Consider the following 21,767-nt stretch of genomic DNA (forward strand, 5'->3'; position numbering starts at 1 on the left):
TGTCACATTTCGACCACTGTAGAAGCTACATTTTTTATTTAATATTGATGAAACGTTTTCAGCATTTTTATTGACAATATATTGGCTGAGTTTGAATCCTGATCTTGTATGTCTAAGCACATTTTTATCAGGTCAAATCTTAGAAAAACCTAATAAACACTTTAATGGCTACAACTTTTACTAAATCTTCATGAATCATGGTCAGAATATGTATCTTGACCAAATCTAGGCCAATTTTGAATTTCTGGTATGTGGAATTTAAAAATATGTAACATTATCAAATGTGACGTCGTCAGCGAAAATCAGTGTTGTGTACGCTGACGTTTATGTCGGGAAATCTCGAGATAAAAATCTTGTACGAAAATGCGCTGGGTATTTCGTCTTTTTCATACAATTTCTCGGCTCATAATTTATGACATGCTTTGAAATTTTCCACAATATAGCATGAATATGTCCTTTAAACACTGGCACAATTGGTGGTTTGTAATCCGCTTATTTAATTCAAATTATTCCCCTTGAAAGACACTGTTTCGTTTGAGCAGTTCACAGGAAGCGCAACCTGTCTCGTAGTGTTCATTTTCAATGGTTATTAAACGCTGTAAATCAAAATGATATCTTGTACTAATGGATGTCTTCAATCGAAGAAGGTTCGGAAATGATATTTCCACATGCTTAAAATAGGTAAGTGAAAGATATATGTGTATTTTGGCTTTGTGATTAATTTTCGCGACTCGCAAGTTTGACCCGGAAGTAAACTGTACGATAGCAACTGAATTGTTAACATGAAATGGTGGAAGATTTAAATTTGACTTTAAAATATCATGTCTTAATTTATTAACACCAACACTATTCCATGTGAAATTTCACAAGACCAGGACACTTCGTTTTTAAATTTAAATGATTTATCGAATGTAAATGGACTTTATTTTGAAACTTCTCACCCCGCTACTCGAGATTTGTTTGATGTGGTAGATGAATATGAAAATGACCTTGAGTCAAACCATGAAGAGTCTTATATTGATATTGATGCAGAAGCTGTCAAAAAAACATCAGATACTGCGTTTGTTGAAAAGTCTGAATTTCATGTGGCAGAAGCTGATAAACAAAACAAATTTAAGGTTGACTTTTTAAAATGTTTAAGCACACATTTAATTAATAATTATTATAATAAAAAAGTGTTATGTAGATAAATAACAAATAATTTGATATTCTACAGGTTGGGAAGTTATTTTTCAAGACCCCGAGGAAGTGTGAGGTGTATGGAATCAGCTGTGAAGGATCTGGTATTTGAATTAATTTAATATCATTGCTATCCACAAACTGAATCAGTCTAAATGTAATCAACTACCAATTGATTATTTACTTTTTATTGTTGTGTGTGTGTGTGTGCGTGTTTGTGTGCATGTGTGGTCTGGAGGATATCATTCTCGTCTAATATCAATCTTTTATGATAAGACAATAACTATGCATTATCTAAATGTTTCAAACCACCTATTAATTAATTGGAAAAAAAAACTAGTTTGGTATCTCTAGTAAGTTATAACGGTTTATTTATTAGTCTTTTTTTTACAGGAAAGCAGGTGTTTTACCTCGCAGACGAAGCCAGTCACATGGTAAAGGTGCAAATGCTGTGGTCAGCCAGGTTCACCACTACCTCAACACATACGGTCTTGGCGAACAGCATGCACACTTTTGAAAGTGTGACAACTGTTGCGGCCAAAGTAAAAACAACATAGTCATCGGGTACCTTCTGTGAAGAGTTCTTGTAGATAATAACAAGCCCTTAGTTATTGTGTTTCTGATAGCTTTTTTTAATGTTGAGAAATTAATTTAGCTAAACCTGTTGTTAAAAATATTTGTTTGCAGTAATGCAATTGCAAAATGGTAAATCATGTTGATATGTAGTAAATATGTTTAAAAAAAATACTCTGATATCAATCCCAAAAAGAAAATTCTCTTAAAATAATATATTGAAATGAGTCAACATTTTTAAGTCAGTCAATTACTACAAAATACATATTCCAAATTGTAGCCTGACCTTTTTTAATAATTATTTTTTAACATTTCAGGTTTGCACAAAATCATCACACTAAGCTTTATGTTTATAAGACATACAAAGTTTACACCAGATTGGCACTTTGGCATCTGGAAGTCAAAGTGGAGGTAAATTCCTTATCACAGTATGGTGTATGTGACCTGCATGATCCTTCTTGAAAAACCTTGTTTGCATTTCCATAGGTCTATCCAGTTGTATAGTTCTGCCATGTAATAAAATATAAAAATACTAAAACATAAATCAATTAAAAATAGTGTGTAGGTACTTTATGTCTTGTAACAGGAAAATAAATTCATTTTAATAGTTTCAGCTGTTTTATTGGTATGAAATTCTTGATATGGCAAACAAAATCCCATGCAAAATCATCCTTCAAACTTTGTAGTTTTCTATTACAACAACAACAACAAAATAATAATTTGATAATAGGAAAACTGTATTTTGCAATTGTTTCTTAATTAAATAATAATCTTGATACAGATACTTCAATGCAGAAATGCTGTCTGGTGTGACTGCATCTTTGGGGTTATCGTCAAGGACGGGCCATAACATCCCCCAGCTTGTGGGGGACTCTCCCAATCCTGTTGTTATCTAAGACAGGAAGGATTACCTTACAACATTGTTTCACCACATAAAGAATGTCACCAAATTTCATCAATTTCCATGTGTCAGCGGAGCATCCCGGTGTTGTGGAATGCAGGGAATTTAGTGACTCACCAGTAGTCAGAATCACTCTCAGGAAGGTCTCGAAAGTGAATGTTAATGTGAGCTGTGACAACCTGCCATAAGAAATGTTTGCGAAAGGGCTTGATCTGGACCATTAGTGGTATTTATTTGAAAACATTCGTGAATTCTGTCGCATAGATGAACCAAAAACTTGACATGTCCGAAACGCGCTACTGGTGAGCAACAAAAAACAGACTGTGCCCCCCAAAAAAGAAGATGCATTAAGATGCGCATCTGATCTTCTCTGATGGTACCACAACAATTACATACATCATGTATCAGTGTTTATTTTGGCCAAGGTATTGGGTGATATATTTTCCCCCAAACAATGCAAAAAATTCTCTATTCCTAGGAAAGCTAAAACATGTATACGATTGCTAAATGTGTCAGTTGATACAGGTTTTGAAATGTTCAATGCAAACGTTTGTTGTTCTAATTGCACAAACTTGTTTTCAAGTTATTTATATCTCATATTGACAAAACAAAAATCATTTTTCCATGTAAACATGCAATTGTTTTCACCTTATGGACACAGACTGCCTTTCGGAAAAACTGGGGAAAAAATCAGTGTGAATATTGTATTTATTTATGTTTTACAATGAAAATCCTATATTTTTGTTTGTTTGCTACATTGTTTCCATAGTAACAAAAACAAACAATTTTTATGTTTGAGTTATTGATTATTTTGTCTATTTTTCTCTATCAGAAATAATGATAAATAATGATTATTTCATTTACTGAAACATTTAGTATTCAAGTGTACTTTCAACCAACACTTTTCAATGCTGTGTTTTTCCATTTTGTTGTGTTTGAGGTTATATTATACTTAAATACACATGTAACGGAATAAAAAAAGGAAATTGTTCATGGAACACACAAATTATTGATTGTAATTGTTTAACTAGTTACAAAACAGTGAAATTAATGGTGTGTTTGCCTTTAAACAAACACTTGATTGAAAATACAATTCATAGATTTATAAAAGGCGTGATTGTGTGCTCTGGTGATTATTAACATGTAGATCGGTTACCATAGCAACACAAATGGTACATTGTAAATGCCCATAATGCTGTTGTCAGTTTATTGCACTATAATTATGTATTTGACTAAAGGAAAGATTATTGTTTTAATAAAACAATGACTTGTTGTTTGAATGTTTTCGTTGTTTTTTGTATTAAATGATAACTTTAAGTGACGGTAAAATGTAGGGTTGGTCACTTTGGAAGGTCATAAAATTAGTTTTGAATGTGATAAATAAAAAATCTATATCATTTTTGTGAACTACAATGTTCAGAGAATCCAAAATTGCCAAAAAGTCAAAATGTGATTTTTTGAACACAAGACTGATTTTCCCAGCTTTGGTCACAAATCTTAAAAAGCTTTGTTACCACTCTTAACTCTCCAGTAATTCACAATTTTAATCTTATAAATATCTAGGCCAAGATTAAATCTGGGTCGCGTGTGCTGAAAACGAAGGTCAGCAGATTTGAAAAAACATTGTTAATCTTTTAGAATGTTATTTTCCAGGCCATGCTTAAATATGGGTCGGGTTGGGAAAAAACAAGGTTTAGTCTTCGAAAAGTATACATGTACCTTGATTGTATTGGAAGCAATTGAAGGCAAATGGTCCTCTTATTTAATCGCTTATTACCAGTATTAAATGTGTTGACATGTTATCGTCTTTTATTTCAGACTGCCATGGTGGTTCATCTACATTGCCTGGTTTGTAGCCATCTCAACTTGTCTCATATCGTCCTACTTCACGATGCTCTATGGCTTAAAGTTTGGCTATGCACGCAGTGTAGAGTGGCTCGTATCCTTCTTTACAGGGTTGGTTCAAAGCATCTTTTTTCAGCAACCCATTAAGGTGAGATTATATATATTACACTGTTTTGTTTTATTACAGTTAGGGATATGGTTTAGTAGAGCTCGATTGGAAATTGTTAGCTCGGGAACTACTTACATGTACCCCGGGTACTCTTCAGTTTACTGATATGTACCTCGGGTACGGTAAATAACTAAATATACTTAATCGTACCCGGTCGATATTAGACTGTACCCGAGTTGTATTCTCGCCCAAAATCCGATGTCGTAAAACGCGCTACCAATATTCTAAAACAAGCTTGTCTTTAAAAAAAACTGCATTAACATTCTTTTTGCGTATGAGTTTCGATAATATTGAGGCCATTTTACAGAAAATTGACATAACAAATGATAAATAACATTAATTAATCAATTTTAAAAAATGGCCGACAACGACCGATTTAGCATTAAATTTAACGGGTACGATTTAGTATATTTACCGTACCCGGTGTAAATGTAAGTATACTTAAGAGTACCCGGGGTACATGTAAGTAGTACCCGAGCTACAATGACCAATCGAGCTTACGTAGACCATGTATAGCTTACTATTTTGATATCAGGAAATCTACTTATAGTGCAACCGTGTGGGTTTTGTTTGGAAACGTTTGTGTCTTTGGCACAAGTATAGTGACTTGCTTTAAGTGTGTCGCATAGTACATGAAACAGGTTTTAAACGATATTGATAATTTAAGTTTATTTTACATCGACAAACACGCATGTACAGCGATAATTAACTTGGCTCTTTCTGCTACTACGCTAATGGTTTCTTAAATACAGTTTGTAACTAGCTTATTGAGTTATTTGGTATTTACCTATGAAATACCCCCTACTTGGTTGGGTGGATTTTGTCCCATGCATTGAATCCATTGTTTGACTAGAACATTTGGTGGACTAGAAACGTTATATTGAAAACGAAGCTATAATTTATTTTTATTATAATATTATAATATCTGGAATATATTTTTATTAAAATAACTTATTGACTTTGAAGGGTTGTGTCAGTGCCCCAGATAATTATTCAGTCTTTTTGAAACTAAGGGCGAACAAGAGTTGTATCCCATTCGGGTAGGTATCGGGTAAACAGTAAACAAATCAAACAAAAATACGGTCTGCATCTCAGATCTCTGAAATCGTAATATTTACTGTTCATTTCAATTATAATTTTACGTATACAGTTATTTCTTCATTGATTGATGAAGTTTTAGTTCTAGTGTGTGTACATCAGTAGTTTAATTCTGTATTGTCATATGATTTCGCGACACCGATCTTTTCATCAGTAAAAGTTTAGAAACACTGATAATAGCTTTCTGCTTTTAAAAACTGTGCCTGTTGCATTATTCAATCGATACACAACATGTATTACGTTTCTGTAAGGTATTTCATTGATTGATACGCCTAATTAATGTGGCTTTATTCTTAAATCTTGATTCATATTCTTCTGTCACTGTCACACTTGAATATAAGTGTCTGGAAACATTTGTTTTAACCGCAATTTCATACCAGTTTAGAGTAAATTTCTTGATTTTACGATAAATAAATTATGATGTTTTTAAACTGTTTTTTTTGTATTTAAATATATTTTCTTTATAATACTGTGTGAGAGTGTTGTGAATGGTAATAACTCAGTGTTGTGTTGTTTATTATCACTGATTGTCCACTGACAAAATTAATTGACCGGGTTCTTCTTCGGATACAGCACTTGCTGAATCATTTGCTTGCTATAAGATTCTGATTTCATTTCCAGTCGGTTAATATTAAGGCATCTTACTGTTAACGATTTAATCACGTGACATTAAATTGCGTGCATTATTTTTTTAGGAATATTTACAATGAATGTCTTCTAAATTTTTGTTCGACATATATACAATGTGACCTTTAATAGAGAATTGCTATTATATTGTCTTTTTCATTGAAAAACTTGAAACATTTTACATTTACATTGCAAATCTGGGGGAAGTTTTATTTATTTCAATTCTATTTGAGCTTTTGTAAGTATTGTAAACATTGTAACAAAAACAGTAGTTGCTTTATATGATTTTTTTTTATTCAGTAATCTGGTTCAAATATTGTCTGCACAACAGAGTTAAAAGGTGTCCATTGATGTTTTTAAACTATTTACTAAACAATATAAAGGAGAAACAGCTTTATAATACATATGGTAGGAATATTTATGGTAAAAAGGAAATTCTCAAAATGAGCATTATCTCTTTATCCCATAATTTTTATAATTGTCTGTCAAATTATCTTATAAGACATATGTACATTTATAATGAACCAACAAAGTGTCAGCTTCGAAAGTTACCTGAAAACTGTTTTATTTTGACCTCAAAGAAATACACTTATAAATTCATCTGGGCACAATAAAAATGAAAAATATGTTCATATTATTCTAAGTCTGTGTTGGTTTATTATTTATAAAGATTGCTATTGTTTAGTTTTGATAAAAGGGGAAATGAAGACGGACTGTTCTGATACATATAGCAATATATACTTGTATGGTCTTTGATTTATGTGATTTGAAAGTATATTTTACTGTTACATGTGACTGTACATAGCACTCAAGTAACAAAAACACAATGAAAAGATACAACTCATTCAAAATTGAAAAAATGTTTTATTTATCAATACAGTACTAGTACAAGATACAAGAATCTTTATTTAACGTCGGATGTGAATAACAATCAACATTAGCTCATGAGCTATTTCCCGACAAAAAAAATGTATATATATAACAAGTGTATATTGAGCTGAAAGAAAGAAAGATTAAGCATATTATATAAGCATTTATAGTACAATGACATATTTAAAGCATATAAAACACAAACTTTAGTAAAAATTTTCATTAAAAGCATGATATTTTGTAAGTTACACACAAATACGATAAAGGGAAATATACATATAAAACTTTATTGGAGCTGTTTTTGCATAGTTCATAATTAAAACATATGTTATACACTTTTAAGTTGTACAAACAAAGCATTGCAGACCTATATTAAAATAAAAGATATTAAAACAAGTATAGCACACAATTCATGTTTAAAAGCATTTACAAGCACAAGCACAATAACTACATAGTATAAAATCATATTTAAGCACATGAAAAACAACAACATAGCACATATATACACATATATACATGATTATTTATTTTTATTTTTTTTTAAACACAAGAAACTCATATACACTATACACAAGGAGAATAAACAAGTCGTTAACTGACAGATAGATAAATAATATAAGCAGGACAGCAAAAACAAGCAAGCAAGCAAAAAATGTGAGAAGCAGGTAACTCACACATCACGCATTTACATTTTGTCCAGGTGCGGATCAGCCGTACAAAGTCTTTATATTTGTCGACTGTGCAAATGTCCTCTGGGAGGCTGTTCCACACCTGTTCAGCCTCAAAACGAAAGGAATTTTTGCCATACCTTGTTCTTACTTGTGGTGTCTCTAGGATGTTTGAATATCTGACTTTATAGGTAGAGGATTTAACTTTAACCAAGGATTGAAGATATTCTGGGGAAAGATTGTGTATACATTTAAATGTTTCTGACGCAATGAGGCGTAACCTGTTTAAGTGAAGAATAGTACTGTTAACCTTTTTAAGTAGTGTATCATAACTAGATTCATAGTCATTAAAAACAATTCTAAGGGCTCTGAACTGTAGCTTTTCTAGTTTTTCTGTGTTGGATTTACTACAAAAATGCCATATAAGGGGACAAACATTAAAATTTGACCGGATAAAAGATTTAAAGATGATTAACCTAGTGCTTACATTCAGAAATTTGCTTAGTCTTTGGAGAACATTTAATTGTTTGGCTGCCTTTTTGCATACATTTGTAACCAGTGGATCAAAGTTTTTCTGGTGGTCAAGTTCAACTCCTAAGAGTTTTACGTTTTGTTCACATTTCTAAGTTCTATATAATATAAAGAAGTGAAACTCAAGCTGCTGGAGCAGTATTGAATTTTCATTAAAACAATTAGTTGGTCTTTTATTTAAGGCAAGTGACCGATTGCCCAAACAGTACAAAACAGCACAATACAGCACAATACAAACCAACATAAACACAAAATATGAATAAAGCTGGGGTCACCGCCTTGGAACGGTCAATGCAAAGCATTGGGGGTTTAAACCTGGTTATAGAGCGCTCAACTTCACACTTGGCCCAGCAATATTCATAAAACATTTAAGTGTAAATAAAATTTAACGTCATAGCATTGAAACTCAAAATAAGGCCACGACTTTTATATTTCTTGGTTTACAAAACCGCCGACCCTAATTTTTGGAAAATGGGAAAAAAATAAAATCGGAAAATCGTCTTTTTTTATATATTTTATTCCCGACCGCACTGAAAAACGAGCGAAACGAGAAAAAAAACGATCCGGTTTGAGAACGGTTGCGAATAAAATCAAGTAAGTACAATCAACGATTGGTTCACATATATTACAAAGATCGGGATATTTTTCAATGTGACACAGTATGTACCAGTCCTTTTATGGGCACTTCTCAAAATTTATTTAATTACAGACAATAGGAAAATCAGCGTCAGTAAAATGTCAACCGCATCAAAATTTATTTCCGAGTCTGTGACGCAACTATATTGTTAAACATGTTTATTATATTAAACAAACCCGATAGTATAGTAGATAAAAAAGTATTACCTTGCAATTTGATAATTAGTATAAATAATCCAATAAAACACTGCCATTATTTACGATATATGTGTTTAGGAATTTTGTAAACACGTCCGCCATAGTTTATAGGAACTGTACAGAAAGTTTGGAAATCGGAACAAATCGGTATATCTCGGAAAATCATTGATAAATGTATTTGTCGTTTTAATGCTTAGGGCCGAGTAATTTCGGCAAATCGGAACTCAACTCTCGTAAAATACTAGCTCAATTAACCGTTAAACTCCGCCTCCGTTCTCTGCAAAAGATTCGAAGGCGGAGCTATGCACGTGCTATTATTAAATTGGAGGATTGCAATTGAGAAACGAACGCACGATTGGTTCGGCATGTTGATTGCTAGACAAAGGAAGCCAATGTTGTCGGCGCGAAAGTTGTCGCTTTTTTGCTTCAGACAGCAAGCGGCTTTCCTTTGATGACGTCAAACTGTCAATTCACACAGACTGCACATTTTCGGAAGACTTTAACTGGCTCCTTGTTTACAATTCCAGTAAAAACAAAAATGCTAACATTAAACTTTGGATTAAATTATCAAAATAAAGCAAAAGCCAAGTTGACAAATATGATTGTATTAATTCGCGTCAGTTCAAATAAGACGTTTTGCGTTGTAAATCAACGAGTTTTCATGACAACAACAACTTTAACAAACATTACCGCGACGACGCGGGGATCGATCTACCTCGATTTTTTTTCATGGACAATGTCATAAGTTCAATAAGAGCAAACACATACTTTGTGTATGAGTAGTTTATCTTATATAAGATTTATGCAACGAGCATCGCATTGCGTAATGGTGCGCATCGAATTACGGAAATGAAGCGCAGTTTTTCGTTTTAATGAGAGAAGAACGCATGTCATTTAATGGAGTGTTTAAAATTGCCTGATGTTACAAAAGGTGCTTTTAGGTGACTCATTTCATTTGAAGATATAGATGTGTTTCATTGCATAATTTGATTTTTCGTCTCTGTGTTAAGGTTATAAAAGATATGATGTCTTTGTTCTGATGTTATTAGTATTAACTTATTTTTCCAATGATGTTGTTTTTTTTTTTGTTTTTTTTTTCGACCGCCCGATGGACCATTTTCAAAATAATTTTTGTAAACCAATAAAAAAAAGTCGTGGCCTAAACAATAATAAAAGGGAATTAAAACGCATTCAATTTAATTACTATTTAATTACTCAATTGCATTGAAGATACAAGAGTAACAGAGTTACAACTTGTTGACGAACGATCAAATAAAACTATTAACAATTGTCAACTACATTCCTTCTTTATAGAAAAAGATTTGAGAATATAGCGTCATGGAGTTAATATCTCAGATAATCATCGCAAAAATACAGGAAGAAGCAGCAATAATGGGTGTAAAAATTCCATATTACATAGTTTGGTTGTTTATGTGACTGCTAAAAAAATAAAAATAATTAAATCAAACAAGAAACGCCTATCAGAGAGAAAATATAAATGAAAATGGAACGTTATAAACCCAATGACCTATGCATGTAGATTACAACTGGGAAAGTCGGTCGTATGACGTCACAAAAATCCATAATGACATAATGACGTGAACAAATTCCAGGGGCAGTACTAAATATGAGTCTTATTACCTACACATATTGTCTGGAATGTATCGGGGTTTGCCTGCATTTGGTTAATATTGAACCAGTGTATTAGGGAATTACTTATATATTTTCCATAAAGGTTTTAAGTTTTTGTGACTGAAGGAAAGGGTATTGTCGTCTGCATAGTTATACAGGGTTGACTTATCTATAAAATAAAAAATATCATTGATAAAGATATTAAAGATCGACGGACCGAGTATAGAGCCTTGAGGCACTTCCTTAATGATTTCTTGCCATTTACTAGTACAATTGTTTATTTTAACCCTTTGAGACCTGTTTGATATATAGTTTAACATAAATTTACATGCATAGGCCTTGAGTTTAAGTACAATTATATTGCGAGGTAAGCAATCGAACGATTTAAACAGGTCCATTAAAACAGCTCGTACATAATTGTTTTCATCTAGGGATTGTTTCCAATCTTCTACTAGTTTTAATAAAGTTGATTGACATCCATAAGATGACCTGAATGCTGAAAGATAAGGATGGAAAACATTATTATTAAAATGTTCAGTGAGTTGGTTGCTAATGATTTTTTCATATATCTTTGACATTTTGGGCAGGATGCTAACTGGTCTATAGTTTGTTTCACTGAAAGGATCTTCTTATTTGTATATTGGTCTAACCTGTGCTTGCTTAAGTTTAGCTGGAAATTGACCTTTATTTATAATGGCGTTTGCTATATTTGTAAATGGGGTTTTGAGGCTATTTTGACCTGCTATGGTAATTTTAGGAGGGATTGAGTCAACACCAGTGGCCTTTTTGGGGTTTAGATTTTTTATACATTCACAAATACACTTTTCCGTAACCTTATTAAATTCGCAAATCTTCACCTTAGTTTTACTGTTTATTGATATTGTATTAATGCTAGGGTGTTCTTCATTTACTGGGACTTTGTTTTCTATACCTATATTTTTAACAATGTTGATGTAAAATGTGTTTAATTTTTCTGCAATCTGGTGTTGATCAGAAATCAGTGTATTATTTTCAGTGTTTTTAAGAATAATTTTACTGTCTGATTTTTGTGTTGACTTATGGGATAATAAGGGTTTTATTGTGTGCCAGAAGTCTTTGGATTAGGGTCCCCCATCTCATCTTTCTTTAAAATAGACTGATATGGACTCTCGTTTTATCCTGGTTTTAAGATTCCTAAGTTTTTGTACTGTAACCAGTTTTCGCTTGACTTATGTTCCTGATACTCATTTTTTGCTGCCCGGGTCTTGTATATAATTTTTCGGTATTGGGAGTTCATGTATGGTGGGGGTTGTTTCTTGTGGACCTTTTCTTTAATTGGAGCATGTTCATCTATAACCTGTTTAAGCATGTGTTCATGAGTCCAGTAAATATCATCTATATCATCAAATACATGGGCAATATGTAATGGGACATTTGCTAGGTCTTCATTAAACTTGGTTTCATCAAACAAATTAAAACTTCTGAATTTAACCCTTTTCCTTGATACTGCCTGACATTGTTCTCTTAAGGATGTTGCAATTAAATTATGACAGTCACTTATGCTACAGTTAAAATTCACTGTGTTACCGAAAAAGTTTTTGGCATTAGTTAAAACAACGTCTATAAGGGTGGGGAGGGGTTTTTCATCATACACATGGGGCCTTTTACCAAATTTTTCAAGTTAAAACTATCAAAGATATTTAAAAGAGTTTTACATTTTTCTTTTCAGGTGGTCGAAGGAAATACACATTTTATCAAGACATGTTGTTAAACATTGTTCAACAACTGATTTTTGCATAGACGGTGGTTTATAAAGACCTAATATTGCCCCACCTTCTTTTGTTATTGATAGTTCATAGCACATGCACTCAAGGTCATTGCTTTCTAAGTCTTATCGCCGTTTAAATGGTAAATCAGATCTAACAAAAGTCATAAGCCCGCCCCCGCTGGCAATTCTGTCTCTTCGTTCCATTTTGTAGCCGTCTACTAAGAAAAGGTTATTATTAAAACTCTCATCTATTTTTGTTTCAGATACTTTTAATAAATCTGTAAGATTGTGATCCAAAATTTGTTTAAAGTCATCAAATTTGTATCTTACACTATTTATGTTTAAGTGGCTATAAATTGGTCTGTTTTTGTTTTCATTTTTTAATTTCCTTAATACATCGAAGATATCATATTTTTTCATTTCATTTTCTGATGATTCTGTGCTTAACAAATTATCAGTAGTGTTACCATTCTGGTCTTCTGTAATTGGTGTTTCGGGTGTTAACATCCAGTCTTCTTTCGGGTCAGGTTCTGGAATGTAACTGTCATTTAAGTTTTTGTAATTTTCACATGTAGTATCTGCTTCTGTGTTGAGGTCATTATGTAATAAGATAGTATAATTAGATGAAATTATTTGTTCAGAGTTTGATAGGACGATTGGTATTCTATTTCTGGTTTCGTCTTGGAGGGCAGTTTTGGTAGAAAGACAGCCCGGGCAATATCATGGGTCATCGGACTGTCCTTATTTGAGGTACTTTTCCGCTGTGATATTTAGGCACTGTGATCTAATATGTGACCAAAAATCACAAATATCACCTTGAAGAGCCTTTTGGTTCTTGGCCGCATGTTTTCCACATATTCTACACGGGAATCTAATGGGGCCAGGGTTCATTTCAACATCTCCACATATCAGGAGAAAGCACTGGAAAAGTCTTTTTCTGGTTCGTGTAGGGTTTGTTTTGGTTCGACGTGTATATTTTGCATGAAAGTATAAAATACACATGTTGTCCACGCTAAAACTATCTCCGATGCACACAGAAAAAAGGTTTGTCAGTAGAAAATGGTCAGCAATTGTGTGCTGAAATGTTTCATGGTGATGACATTTAACATCTTCTGGTTTGATAGTACTTACATGCACAAACTTCGTATGAAGTACAGTGACAACAAACAATATTGTTCTGAGGATGTACGCTGCCATTGTTGTTTACATTTGCCAATTGACGTAGTCTGTTATTATTCAGATCCAAAGGTGTATTCCAAGTCACAAATAATTAAAATTCAAGTTGTTTACTTGCCTTGGATACCTTTGCTAAGGTAAAATTTTCCAGTTTTCATCGTTTTTACTCTCAGAAATGTTAATTTTCTTTTTAATAACACATCCAGAAATTAATACGTATAAACTCGTAACTTTGAACTGTCTTGTAGACTGATGAAAATATCGCTTAAGCTCCTTCCCGCTTTTTCGTTTCCGGTACACTGCTATTGCGCTCAACTTTCAAAAATCGGTCAGAAACTTTCGGAGACAAATTTCTTCCTCAAATGTGTCCCGATCGAGTTGCTACTTTACAGAATATTTAGAAATATTGTTTTTTAATTATTTGAATACTTTTTTGGTGATGTTTCATTCAAAATATAATAAAATATAATTAAAATCGAAATATGTTCTGTTTGTTTTGACATTTTGCGTCTTCCGTCACGCATGTGCACTCACTTGAAGGCGAATCACTAGTAATGAAGAGTTATAATGTTGCATCAATAATTTGTTAACTATGTCATTGAAACCCATCAACAGTTCTTGCCTAGCGTAGCCAGTATAAAACATTATTTTATTGTCTGATGCATTAATGTCTTTGATGGTTATTTCTGGTATTTCGGTATATGTGGAGATTTCATGCTTGTCAGGAGATGCCTGAACACCGACACTTCCAGAGCTTTTATCACCGACACTGATGTCATCAGCATGTGACTTGGCATAACTGAAATACATAAACTTTATGTATATTATATTTAAGTTAATGTTAATTGCCTAGTCCTTCCACATAAAGTATGTTATGTTTTGTTCTGACAAAAACAATTCACTTCCATATAAAAAGTGATGGTCTTAAGAATCTTTTAACTAAAGGCATGTTAAGTTAAAATAATATTTATCATTTATAGATACAAAAATGCCAAACCCTAAACTGGCCTAAAGAATAAATAGCCTGACATTTTTGGAGGCAATAAATATTGATATCATTACCCATGAAATGATTGAATCTGATCCCAGGAATCATCAGGACTGATCAGCACTTTCAAACACCTTTAAAAAAAAGTTATAGTAAGATATATAAATACATGTTTCTGTACATTTTATTTAAGTACAACAACAAACAAATAAACTCATCAAATGCAGATAAAATACAGTTTAAATACACAGGAGGTACTTCATACTAAATTTCAAATAACCGGGTGTATATTAAGCAAAGGTGATCAGCTACTAATAAGGGTTTGATGTTTTGAAATGTTATTGAATAATATTGCTACATACATGCATACATGTGTATGATCTGAGTGTCTTCATATAACATTCATTTAACTGCTGTTGTTTTGCATTATTTTCTTATGCAAAGTTTAGTTAAGACTGTGTGGTCAATAATTAATTTGAAATGCATATGTATTATGCATGCATTTTATAATCTTCACATACTGTGAAAAGCATGAGATGCATACGTTATATAAAATAGGTTGAAAGGCTGAAACAGCAATTAATCACCTTTATTAGAGATTTACATGTCTATACTTTCTTGGTAGAAAGGATCTTCTGCTCAAGGTATTTTGTTGGCACCTTGTTCTAATTCATGGAGTTTGGGCAATTCTATCCACAAATGATCAGAGCATACCCTTATGTATCTGCAACATCAATATACACAAAAGGGTTTAACTTAATACTGAAAAAAAAAAATAAACAGTCAGAGCAACTTAAATTTGTCACAGAGATAAATGTAAAATGCTAGTTTGTGGGAAACATGGCAAATAATTCAATATACACAGAGGGGCAGGGTGTTGATGTTTAATCCACTGAAATTGTACCAATCAATAGAGAACAAATAGCCATATGTTGTATTAATAAGAAAACGATTTTATTATAAATGCAATTTAAGTTCATTATATTACAATCAATTTAAGTTCATTATATTACAATTTAAGGCATTCGAGGAATAGAGGAGCTGATTGTTGATATTTACATTGGTGTGGTCCGGTAACATAAATAGTCTATTCAATGTCAATCTGCTCAAATTAATCATTCACATTTAAGATTAGCCAATCATGGTGTTAAATGTCAACAAACTAGGCCATATTAAACCAAATTGAATTAGTGTATAACTTATTATTACTTAAACAAAATGCTTGTTATAATTTTGCTTGGCATGGACATGTTGTACTCCTACAAATACGATATTTATTAACATCGACATATAAGATGTCGGTACACTAATGATACCTTCCCGGTTGGCTTCCAATCTCGCCTGCTTATAGCTCTAATCCATGCAGTTTTCGTAGCATGATTACTGGGCAATTTGTGCAGCGTGACAGGCTTGCCATATCTGCAAACTTTTCTCCAATAATTTTGACATTCAGGCATACAACAATAGAATTGTCCTATTGTTTACTTTTTGCGCGGTGTACTTCTAACAGACTGGAAGTGAGCGATACCTACCCAAATGTGAGACTTCTCTAATGCTACTTAGTTTCGAAAATCCGGAATTTGGGAAATAGGGTTTTCACCCATTGATTTTGAAAAATAGGGTGATTTCATTCTTGAATATGGTAAAATATTCATACATTAAAATCATTGCTGCTTTTCTTCTGTTGAAGCTGTACACTTGTATTGATTCAACAAAACTGATAAACATCATAATTAACTTTAATAAACTGATGTTTCATAACATCTTTAATCCTTGAAACTGTCCATTATATAAACTTTAAAAAAAACTGATGTTAACTGACATCTTTGTAACTGTCAATTATATCGACTGATATTTTTGCGCTACATTCGCGGACGTCATTCTACATCTCATACACATTTTTAATTCGCATCTTAATAGAAATTGAAAGTACAGACGCTTTACAACTACAAGCACAATGAGCGACGAATTAAGTCAGATTGAAAACGCATGTATGTAGTCGTAAATAATTTGGTCAGATGCTTGATTTAACTCGTTGTCTACTAAATCTAGTCCGCAGAGCGCTTGAATAACTTGGAATGTTTTCCTAAGCCTTCATCCAGACGCTTGCTGCATGAAACCGTGGTCGCGTCACGATAATAATTCCAATGAGAATATACCGAAATGAGCAAAGCATTTTCGATCGAAGCTATTGTATTATACGCATTGAAGAATTGAAGTTGACGAATTGGCGTGAAAGTCAAATTGGTTGCGTTTTGAATACGCATGATATTGTATTTCTTTGCGTTTTTAAACATTTGACTAGGGTAAAATATGCTGAAATATGCGCAGCTTATCTGGGGCACTGTTTGGTTATATTGTACAATAAATTACAAAGAACTGTCTATTGAGCTGTGTGCGTCATTATAACGATCAATGTCATTAGACCTATGATGTTGTTCAAGCTTATTTTGATTGACATTCACATTGTTTTAAAATATCGCCCCTTTTCTTAGTAAATTTTAGCAGTTATAGCCATCGCGTTATTGTTGTATTAGCTGCATACTTTGTATTTCAGTCTTTAATTGGTTTAAGATTTGCAGACAGTAATTGTGTCACAAACATACAATAGGTTTTAAACGATATTGTTAACTCACAGTTAACTCACATTAACAACAATGCATATACCAGGGTTATTAACTTGCCAATTCCTATTACATCGCTAATGGTTTCTTGATTGCAGTAAGTGACTATTTTATTAGGTTAATTGGTGTTTATCTTCATGTTAAATGCGGTGATGAAATTATCACGTCTGTCTAACGCAATTTAACACATTGGCTTACTCAACGACCTAATTCGCACATGGGTGCAAACGTCAGATATGGCCATACCTAAGCCGTTTGTGACCAGTAACTTCAAATTGTGTTCAAATACAGAAAATGATCACTGCGTGGACCCATGATTGTGGCATGTATTGAATTTGGCTTAAATGTCATGTAAAGGTTTTAAGTCAGCTTATGTAAAATATTTAGCATGGGTTTGATTTGTAAACAATGCTTTATGTTTGTGTGTAATATGTTCCCGATCAGCCTGTGCTGTACTTTCCACCTACAGAAGTTTTATATGTAGAAGGTACTGGAATACCGTGCCTCTTTGACGGTGTAATGCTTTTCCTTTTACATTGCATTTGACCAAAAAATAACAATTACTTACGAGAGCACATAAGGTATTGCTGTTTGTCATTTTGGTTCAAGTTCCTCTTGAAATTTTTACAGTAACACTTCAGTCCGTTAATATTTTTATCAATTTATACTATATACGTTAAATTGTCTTCCTTTTATTTACAGTAGTTTTATCTCGATAGCTGGATTTTAATGTTATAAATATGTTACTTGCGATCTATATAGCTACTTCTTCCGTAGGTTGGTTATATCATCCGGAAAATTTATGGAGCCGCCACCTTGTGTCCGCTGTTTAGACAAGGGCGGAACAGCAAAAAGCAAAAGCAACAACCTAGCAAAAAGCGACAGTCTTCTTCCGGATACTGGGAAATGCAGCATGCCGTTTTGATCGCTCTGAATATTGGGTTTATTTCCAATTTATTTCCGTGTTTTGGTTGAGTTTTTGTTTAGACAATTTTTAGTATTTGTCTAGCATTGTATTATCCGGATTATTTCACAGGTATCGTATTAAACTTTTGTTTAAGTTATGCCTTATCGCCAGTTTGTCATTCAGCGGCCACGTGACTTAATACACAGTTAACTCTTAAAATGTTAATCTATGTCATGCATTTGTTTAGACTTGTTTTAGTATTTGTCTAACAAATTATTATCGGTATTATTTTCAATTTTTGTATTAAATTTTTGTTTAATGTATGCCTTGTGGGTAGTGTGTTTTCAAGCGTCTACGTGGTTTTATCGTTTACATAATTAACTGCGAGATGTTTATCAATGCCGTGTATTTGTTTAGACAAGTTTTATTATTTGTCTAACAAATTATTATCGGTGTTATTTTCAATCATTTTATAAAAATTTTGTTTAATTAATACCACAAACACAGTTTTTATGTTCATTAACACTTTACGTTCTCTTTCAGAAAAAAACTTAGAGAATGTTTATCATTTGCATTATATGCAAATAGTTCATGTGCCGTATAACAATCTGGTTTATGACCAGTAATTGTTGAATATGTTTTACTCTCATATTTTATGTACGAAGGTCGCAGAAAACAAGATAAAGCACAGTGCAAGACGTTGACCTCGTTGTTTTGGCCATGCATCGGTCGACGTCAGACTATATGGCCCCCACCGTACTTCGGTTTTTGCACGGTACTGGGCAAGGTGTCGACCACGTGGCTCTTTCCACACCTCGGTCACGTCAGACCATATGGCTCCCGCCATACATCGGTCTTTGCCCCGTGACGTTGACCAAGTGGCTTCGGCCATGCGTCGGTCGACGTCAGACCATATGGCTTCCGCAATACTTCGGTCTTTACCCGGTAACGTCACTGGTCATTTTATGACCGGTCCGTTCAACGGTCCCTGGTCTTTGACTGGTCCTGTCCGGGCAACATAGGACCTTCCAGAGCCGCAAGCGTGGAGAAGATACTGTTCCTGTTGACCTTCGCCACCGGGCACCGTGCAAGACGTTGACCACGTACTTCGGGCATGCGTCAGTCGATGTCAGACCATATGGCTCCTGCCATACTTCGGTCTTTGCATTTGCATGGTACTGAGCATGACGTCGACCAAGTGGCTTCGGCCATTCGTCGGTCGACTGAAGACCATATGGCTCCTGCCATACATCGGTCTATGCTTAGTGACGTCAATCACGTGGCGTACGCAATGCGTCGGTCGACGTCAGACCATATGGCTTCCGCCATTATCCGGTCTTTACCCGTTGACGTCACCGGTCATGTTATGACCGGTCCGTTCACTGGGCACTGGTCGTTGACCGGCCCAGTCGCCGGTCACTGGGTAGTACCCGGTAACGTTACCGGTCATTTTATGACCGGTCCGTTCACCGGTCCAGGCACTGAGCAGGACGTCGACAACGTGGCTTCGACCATGCGTCGACATCATACCATATGGCTCCCGCAATACGTCGGTATATGCTCAGTGACGTAGACCGCGTGGCTTTGGCCATGCGTTGCTCGACGTCAGATCATATTGCTTTCGCCATACTTCGGTCTTAACCAGGTGACGTCACTGGTCATGATATGACTGGTCCGTTCACCGGCTCAAATCCCTGGTCACCGGTTCCCGGTCATTGACCGGTCCGGTTCGGGCGATTTACCCGGTGACGTCACCGGTCATATTATGATCGATCCGATCACTGCTCTTTGCCCGGTCCAGGGCAGATCGATAATCGGTCAACGTCAGACTATATGGCTACCTCTATCTCAGGTCCTTATTCCATGTTGGAGAAAAGGTAACTGAGAGAGGACCGATCCATAGGTCTGCCTAAATGCGGTCACAGCATTGTAGATGGCTTGGGAGCTATCAGACTCAGGCCCGAGATGCTAAGGATCCGGAGAGACCTTATCCTCTCTTCCCTGCCTCAATTTACTTGTTGGAACCAGGAGTGAACTCGCGCAGAATTGCTCCTTTCCCAGCAGATTCCCTTTTTGGAGGAAGGATACAGGCGGCAATCACGGCTGACCGGGAAAACCAGATCCTTTCTTCTCTAACGAGAAACAACTCTGGTCAGCGCCTAGGGGTTCTAAAGCGTCCTGCTTCTAAGCATCCGGCAACCCCGACAGCCAAGAATACTAAGAAGAACAACCTTTTTCTCTAAAAGGCCTTCTTCTATTCCACATCCGGCCTCTAACAGGCCGTCTTCCTATTACAGGTCGTCTTCCTATCGGAATTCGTCTGTAAAGGTTTCTTAAATTAAGGGCAAAACCAAGCCGGATCAGACGACTTTCAAGCCTTCGACCAGCAAGGGCGGACGTCCCTAAGGTCACTCCTAGGGTTTTCCCTTTCTACCAACTCACCTCCGATGCCGGATGTACCAGTTGCAGCCATACTTCTGCACTTCGCAAATCGATGGCTTATATTTAGTGATACAAGAGGTTAACCTGTTAACCGGTTAACCTACCAAAACGTCCAGTTAACCGGTTACATTTTAAGGAAAAGGTTAACCTGGAAAAAATATATATGATTATGTTTTTTTCAGTGAATATTTCGTACGATTTTACATTTTTCGCGTGACATACTGCCAACTTGCGCGGGCGACCAGTTTAAACAACATGACGCACCATCGACTGTAATAAATAACGTGTCCAACAGTCAAAGTAGTCAAGCAATTAATCAATACCTTTGTGATAACAAATTAGGGGTAAGTTTTGATAACTGACACTACTGGTCTTTTGACTCGCTAAAATTTAACTAGCGAACTGCGGTGAGTGGGAGCTTATAGCGAAGACGCAATTAACACGTTTAGTGAACTCGCGATAAAAAACAGTTGAGACATTGGACGGCTTATTTTGATGTTTTGTTAACCAATATCCAAAACTGATTGCTCGCGAAAATACCGTGTTTATAAGTAACAATTTTATCACGAATTGAATTCGTAGTTAAAATCTTGACGAGTTAATGTCGTTTTTCTTTATCAAAAATTAATATCATTATGATAATTTACGTCCAATGATTCCACCATTACCGTCCGATGGAAGTTCTATTTAAGTAAGCAAATCATTAACTATTTAAATAATTAAAACTCAATTAAAAATATTAAAAATTAATAAACCCGTTCAATTTAGTATTTGTGTAATTGCGTAAAATGCGCGCGCTATGGTACGTCGACAAACATACCTAACTATCAGTTTTGAGACCAGTATCAGTAATACTTAGTTACTTCGCTATTACATAAATGTACTGATTATATTAAATATTCAACTTACATTTCGTTCAAAATTAATTTTATGTGTGCCCTTTATTTTACGCACAT

At 34.4% G+C, this 21,767-nt stretch overlaps 1 protein-coding gene and 2 long non-coding RNA genes across 6 annotated transcripts in view; 2 read left to right on the plus strand and 1 right to left on the minus strand.

Annotated features, from left to right (window-relative positions):
* Window positions 1-21,767, minus strand: part of LOC127855370 (uncharacterized) — a 474,985-nt gene that overhangs the window by 431,756 nt on the left and 21,462 nt on the right. The gene's annotated exons all lie outside the window — the stretch shown is intronic.
* The window catches only part of LOC127855364 (uncharacterized), a 267,885-nt gene that overhangs the window by 233,306 nt on the left and 12,812 nt on the right, over window positions 1-21,767 (plus strand). For all 4 annotated transcript variants that reach the window (XM_052390863.1, XM_052390864.1, XM_052390862.1 and 1 more), the window contains one exon: window positions 4,472-4,646. In XM_052390863.1, coding sequence (XP_052246823.1) covers window positions 4,472-4,646 — 175 coding nt within the window. The remainder of the gene's footprint in view (window positions 1-4,471; window positions 4,647-21,767) is intronic.
* LOC127855372 (uncharacterized) lies at window positions 368-3,981 on the plus strand. The gene is made up of 4 exons (XR_008037505.1): window positions 368-681; window positions 1,217-1,283; window positions 1,573-2,163; window positions 2,534-3,981. It is a non-coding gene; the product is annotated as an uncharacterized LOC127855372 (long non-coding RNA).

Source organism: Dreissena polymorpha, chromosome 13 (assembly GCF_020536995.1).
Source record: "Dreissena polymorpha isolate Duluth1 chromosome 13, UMN_Dpol_1.0, whole genome shotgun sequence".
Classification (NCBI taxonomy): Eukaryota; Metazoa; Mollusca; class Bivalvia; order Myida; family Dreissenidae; genus Dreissena; species Dreissena polymorpha.